The 6,840-nt window shown below is 36.9% G+C and overlaps 1 protein-coding gene across 1 annotated transcript in view; it reads right to left on the bottom strand.

Moving 5' to 3' along the window:
• Nucleotides 1–274: 274 nt before the first annotated feature.
• The window catches only part of ramp1 (receptor activity modifying protein 1), a 26,189-nt gene continuing 19,623 nt past the window's right edge, over nt 275–6,840 (bottom strand). The window contains exon 3 of the mRNA XM_016501800.1: nt 275–1,304. Within this exon, the coding sequence (XP_016357286.1) occupies nt 1,049–1,304 (256 nt within the window). The 3' untranslated portion in view covers nt 275–1,048. The remainder of the gene's footprint in view (nt 1,305–6,840) is intronic.

The following is a 6,840-nucleotide window of genomic DNA, read 5'->3' as shown; positions in this document are numbered from 1 at the left end:
AGTGTCCTCCCTTTGTTTGGTGTGTGAAACTTATCCATCATCAGGATAATGGCTTGCATACAGATTGGAGATCTGTTTTACTGACAAAATGCTGGCATGACAAAACATTTAGTTAAAAACTACCTCAGAGAAATTGTGTTGAAATATTTTGTCCGTATAAATGACCTGTATGTTATCTGAATGCAGATAACACAGTGGCGACACACATATATATATATATATATATATATACACACACACACACACACACACACACACCACACATTGGGTCCAATAGTAAATTATAAATTTATTTTGAGATTTTTATTGATTTCATTCAATAACGAAAAGTATCAATTTATCACAGCTCCCCAAAATCTTGGATAATTTTGATGTAGCAATGCACTGTGAGCATTGTCTATGAGAGATACATTCGCTTTAGATTTTGGACAAAGCATTTGAATCTCTTACAGCTTTTTGAGTGTCTTAAAATATCCAATGGTGATTTTGGGGATCACTGATATTGTAAATATTATTGGCATGTTTGTGGTCGTTGCCCTCTTCTTTTCTTAGTTTTCTTTCTTGAATCAACAAAACAATATTAATCATGACTGACTGAATGAGTGTCATCAATGCACATCTATGAGTGTGAAATGCATTGAGGTTGATGGGTGACACAAAGTGACTGAGTCCAGTGTTCACATGACTGTAAAGGTTTGTCAAACTCATGGGAATAACAGTGTCCTCCCTTTGTTTGGTGTGTGAAACTTATCCATCATCAGGATAATGGCTTGCATACAGATTGGAGATCTGTTTTACTGACAAAATGCTGGCATGACAAAACATTTAGTTAAAAACTACCTCAGAGAAATTGTGTTGAAATATTTTGTCCGTATAAATGACCTGTATGTTATCTGAATGCAGATAACACAGTGACAGCGTTCACTATAAGTGTTTGGATATACAACCACTTGATAAGAAACAAGTCTTTCTTAGTGTTTGCAGACTGTGAGATATCTCCGTCTCTATTGTTCTGTGTGGAAGTACTTGGTAAGTTTATTGTAGACGATTATACGATTCCCTCGCTGCGTTTACTCCTCCACACCACTAGAGCAGTCATGAGTAGCGTCACCAGAATGGGCACCACGATAAAAGGCCCCAAGATCCGATTGGGTGGATCGTGAAGCAGACGTCCAGACATTGAGCAGTCATGGAAGTAGTGCCTGTGCACCCGGATGAAGAATTCGTCCACCATTCGGTTGGGCCAGAAACAGTTCATCTTCAGAGCCACCAGGAACGTGCAGTTGGTCAGTTCCCCATAGGACCTTTAAGAGAGCAAACAGGAGAGTAATGTCAGCTGCTTGCATAAGATGGCATTATACATTTTTAAAGCTGAACTCCTGTTTTTAAAGGAGTCAGGAAAACGAGAAAGTGATTTAAATGTGAAGAGTGTGAATTTTTTCTTTTCTTTTTGATATTGAAATACATTCTCCTGGCCTCTAGGAGGTAGGAGATGTGCAGAGCCAACTGCAGGAAAGCTGCTCGTAGGTTTATTTCCCAAAGAGAGTAAATAGTGTGGCACTTTTAAAACATTGCTCTTTTAGAGCAGTTCAACATGCCAATATTTAGCTCACTGCAGCGGCCACTAGATGAGACAAACTGCACAACTGCGAAATAATTAAACCAATTGCTGTGCAAAATGATTAATTGTTTCTGAATCGCTAGTCAAAACAGCAACAAAAACTCCTTTACAAATCTTTTACAAACCAATTGCCAATGTTTTCTTGAAAGTGTAATTATTAAATGCAATCTACCATTAAATATTAATGTTACAATATTATGCAATACCATTAAACATTAAGTGCTTGTATAATATGTTCTTTTGTTAATTATAGGTTTTGTTTAGTGTGTTTGGCTAATCTGGCTAATAAGAGACTGCTGTGCCTCCTTTTATTGTACAATTGTTCAATTAAAAATGTCTACATCATAAAACTGATCCGTGATCAGGTAAAAAAAAAAAAAAACATAGACATTAGTTGATTAACTTTTGAAACGTTTCGACAGCTATGAAGTGACAACGCAACTTTTTTTGGCAGTTTGGCAACACTGGTTCAAATCAAAATAATGTAAAGGTTTCAAAACTTCACAAAGCAATGTTTTTAAACACCCATCACTAATGGCCATTACTGAAACGATTTGCCATTATTTTCTTGATATATTTTCTTTATTCTATTTTCAATTTGCCATGATTACTAAAGGGCACCTTTTATTGGTAGAAGTGTTTTATTGCAGTACAAAAGACATTCAAATAAAAGTCATCAGGTTGATATTATTTTATGCTTGTCTTTATTTGCACATGTGGCAATGAGGTCATCCAAAAGTCTTACAGTGATATTTTGATTAGGTTACTGCTTTTTAATAATTAGTAATTTGTACCGCAATTCATTATCGAAGAAACCCTCTTATCTATTCAAACAAAACCTATCTGAAACCCTCATTTTTGCGATTTCGTTTGGTGCCACCCTGCAGTGATGCAGAAATTACACAATTCATATCAATTTTATGTGCTGAAATATAAAAGCACAATGAAATAATCATGTCAATACCTGCAAGATTTCAAGACGGTACTTTAGAAACCATGAAAAAAAAAAAAAAAAAAGCACCATATCAATTTTATGTGCTGAAATATAAAAGCACAATGAAATAATCATGTCAATACCTGCAAATTTTAAAGACGGTACTTTAGAAACCATGAAAAAAAAAAAAAAAAAGCACCATATTGTGGAGTACACATGTGCTAACTATTTGCTGAGGTTCACTTGAATCTCTCTTGTGCTGTTAGTAATCATACATAAAATGCACGTCTGCATATTTGTGTATGAGCGCGCTTGATAACTGCCTTAATTAAGCTGAAATGATTCTCTCAGTGACCCTTAAGTAGCCCTTCTGGAATGAGATCGCCCCAATAATGATGATGGTGATGAAGATGATGTCCTCTCCAGTGAAGGAGCTCAAGGAGAGACTGTTGTTCAGATGAGCTCTTAATAGGCCCCTGTGTGAGTGTTAGACCCCGATTCCCCCTCCCCTGGGACGTCTATTTATAAGCTCAGTCAGCCTAGCGTGGTATGCCTGGCATAACCAGTGCAGACTTTTAATCAAGAGTTTTCTTCCGGGCCTGTTTTGGGGGCTGGAGCAGACCATACGCCCCCTCCCCTCACATTTCACCCTGAGGGATAAAGATGGCTCGCAGGCTGGCAGCTCAGACACTCAGGCAGAGCAAAAAGCACGTCTCATCTTCCCAAAGAGGCATGTGTGACACATATGAGTGTCTAGGTCACCCCTGTGTGCACAGCCAGGCTATAGAGGCTAAGGGTGCTTGGTAAAGGAAATGGGAATGATTTAAAGAAGCCAGTGGAGAATGACTGGAGCTACTGAAAATTCAAGAGAGGGGTTTAAAGGATTGGCTTGGAAACTGTAATTAATTTATATTAATATAAATTAATATTTAATTATTTTTGTTACGGTAATGCATCTGTGTGCCTGGGTACCAGTCGTAAAGACAGTTGTGGTAGACATTCAGTGGTGGGAGTCAGTCCGTTTAACTGGAATTAAAGTTCAGGAGAAGCTCCAGGTTGTGTTAAACCCAGTCTGTTAATGGACTGACCCTGAGCTCACACCCCCGACCGGCTCTGTCTGCCTGTGTATTTATAGCATTCACAATAAAGACTAAAATAGACAGACAACCATCCAACTGTATCTCCACAATGCAGAGTTAAATAGCATGCTAATAATGGAAAGTAGCACTGTATTTATTTGCCTCGTTTGATTTGTATTGTTTGCTAAGACAATCAGCTTTATTATTACGGCTCACACATTAGTGAACAAACCTCTAAATGTATTCAACTTTGACACATAACTTGTAAAATTTCACTGTTTTTGGTACCATACTGCAAATTTGGTATTGAGACAGCCAAAGCACAACACATAGAGAAATATAAGAATACACAGGCATCTATAATATATTGTGGCCTCATTTGAAGCCACAAAGGAGCACATTTGTAAAGGGCAAAAAAATTTGTAAAGGGATCCATACAAACGGTATAAATGGCAACGTCCCGTAGTGACATTTCATAAGGCCACTAAAGAGGTCGCCACCATGAACATGAGCAAATCAGAAGTCTAATAATATCATATTCTCTCCAGGTGGATTGCAGTGTATGTTATAAAGCTGTGCACATAAGGTTGTGCCATCCACCTCTACATCAGTCATCATGTTTTCTTTAATCTGTAATTGCTTTAAACACTATGCCATTGTAACCCCATAATAAATTCATGTAACTTGAAAGTCACTTCGGTTGCGAGACCAGCTGCCTAATTCATTAGAAGCACATCAAACCAGGATGAGATGTGCTCAGCTCGCGGAAAAATTAGCTTTTGGTTTCTGGTCCGCTGAGGAGAGAAACGAGCATTTCAACACGTTTCTGTGTTTATATATCCAACTGCACAGAGTGATGAAGAAGAGATGTCAAATGTATCATCATCAGCTTGAACAGAAACAGCTGTGGCAATATTCAGCCTGTAGCATCAGTTCGAGAGGAAGTAATTTAGTGAAAGAGTTCAATTTGGATGTTTAATCATAAGGAGCCCTGGGAGCTTCATTTTTGCTCTGTCAAAACCTATTATCATGCAATTAGCAAGTGAACACTGATAAGATGAAGCAGTTCTTGTTAAGATGCAATGACTGCAGATGTGAAACAACACATGATGTCTTTGTACTGAGGCCATCAATTACTCTGTCGCTCCAAACCCGTATGACTTTCTTGTGTGGAATACAAAAGATGTTGAGGCAGAATAGCGTCTTAAATTTAGGTCTGGTTCCTCACACAATCTATCTTCAAAAGACCACAAGATCTACTTTTATGGTGCTACATTTTTTGCATAATTAGGACAAAATTGCAGCTTGAATTGTTGGTTGTGGGGGGAATGGCATCACAAGAGGAACAGTCGCTAATTGTGTAAACATGATTATAAACAATTTTCACAAAATAAATATTGAAGTGTTTATTTCACTTTGTTTACATAGTTTTATTATTTTTTTAATGGATTTTTGTAGATTAAGGATCTGGCACAAAGTTAAAACTAGAATAACTACACAAACAAATACAATTAAATGATGAAGGTATGGTAAAACGTTTATCTACTGGCAAGAAGGCTTTTCTTTCAAATAATTTATCATATTTAGTTCAATTATCATTTACATTATTTTATTATCAGGTTTAATTCATCGTTTTATTTAAGGGGGAAATCTTTGGCAGCACTATAAGGATCAAGTGGAAGAAACTGCCCAAATGTCTTGTTTTGCACATGGAGAAACTAATGTGATCTAAAACTTGGTAACACTTTATTTTACAGTGTCCTTGTCATGCATGTTACATACTATAGCAATAACTGTAAATTATGCATAATATAGCCTATATAGTAGGTACATACTGTTAATATTACTCAGTTCTTAAATATATAATTACACTGTAACAAGGACACCTTAAAATAAATGTAACCATAATATACTGAGTTTAATATAAATCTCAGGAAGTCTTTCAGTCATAATGGGTGACTGCTGGTGTTTTTCTCCATTGACCATGTGGTGGGAAAGTCTCCCTGGAGCTCTTAGTCTTGTAAGATGGTAGATTGAATTTCAGAATGGTTTAACGCCACTAAATATAACTAGTCAGGGACAAACATCAACACACAGAGACCATGACTATGGCTAACTGTCACTGCTCAGGCTGTGGGACGTGAGAGTTTCCTGCCATTATAACCAATCACAGAACAGAGATCACAGCGGTGGTTTCGTGATCTATCATAGCTTTCAGTAACAGCCTCTTTGCAAAGTCTGCAGTACATTGCGACAGATTCACAATTTCACATTTTGTTAAAATAATACAGTGCACCAATAATTTTCTTACTCAGTAATTTTGTATAGTAAACAAAAATTTAACAAGGTTTAAACTTGAAATATATATATATATATAATGTAATTATTTCATGAAATAAATTAGGTAGCCTAAATGTAGTTACAATTTAAAACTGCCAGTGGGGTAGAAAAATAAACTTGGAGGAAGAACAAGTAGTTCCCATTGACTTCCATTGTATTGACAAATAATTCAATGGAAGTAAATGGGAAACAGAACTGTTTGGTTACCAACATTCTCCAAAAAATACCTTCTTTTGTATTCCAGAGAAGAAAGAAATATATACAGGCTTGAACATGAGTGTGAGTAAATAATGACAGAATGTTCATTTGTGTAAATCCTTTGGCGTTTTGTTTGAAGCCTTGTTTTAAGGATGTTTACATATTTGAACTGGAAAACAATAAAATGATTATTACTGTTTTGTTGGTTTATTTTATGGTTATGTATTTTTATTGTTCTACAGAAACAGCACATTCAAGTGAGGACAGTTTGTGGCAAAACCCATTTACTCGCAGAACACCCTTTAAAACATGTTGAACATGTGTCTCTACTGCAGTTATGAAAGCTGTTGATCTCTTGTGTATCTACTGCAGTTACGAAAGCTGTTGGGCGGCTATCCCCTGGATACTAAAGGGGATGTGAATTGTTGAAACATACTATAAGGTGTCACCCTCTCGTTGGCTCTTTTTCTCTCTCTCTCAAAGTCATTAAGTGTCATCAAGGCTGACAGAGGGGTTAAATACTTTCAAGTGTGGTCACATTCCACAGAGCTACTGGAAACTATCCCACAAGCACCTGGACTATAATGTGAATTGTGCGTGCTCGGGGGAACAGATGGACCTCTGGATCAGAACCTAAAGCCTGTGACTACATGGAGAGCAGCAGCAGG

This window comes from Sinocyclocheilus anshuiensis, unplaced genomic scaffold (assembly GCF_001515605.1).
Source record: "Sinocyclocheilus anshuiensis isolate Anshui unplaced genomic scaffold, SAMN03320099.WGS_v1.1 scaffold1404, whole genome shotgun sequence".
Classification (NCBI taxonomy): domain Eukaryota; kingdom Metazoa; phylum Chordata; class Actinopteri; order Cypriniformes; family Cyprinidae; genus Sinocyclocheilus; species Sinocyclocheilus anshuiensis.
The sequence above is the reverse complement of the archived record's forward strand: the minus strand, read 5'-3'. Positions and strand labels throughout refer to the sequence as shown.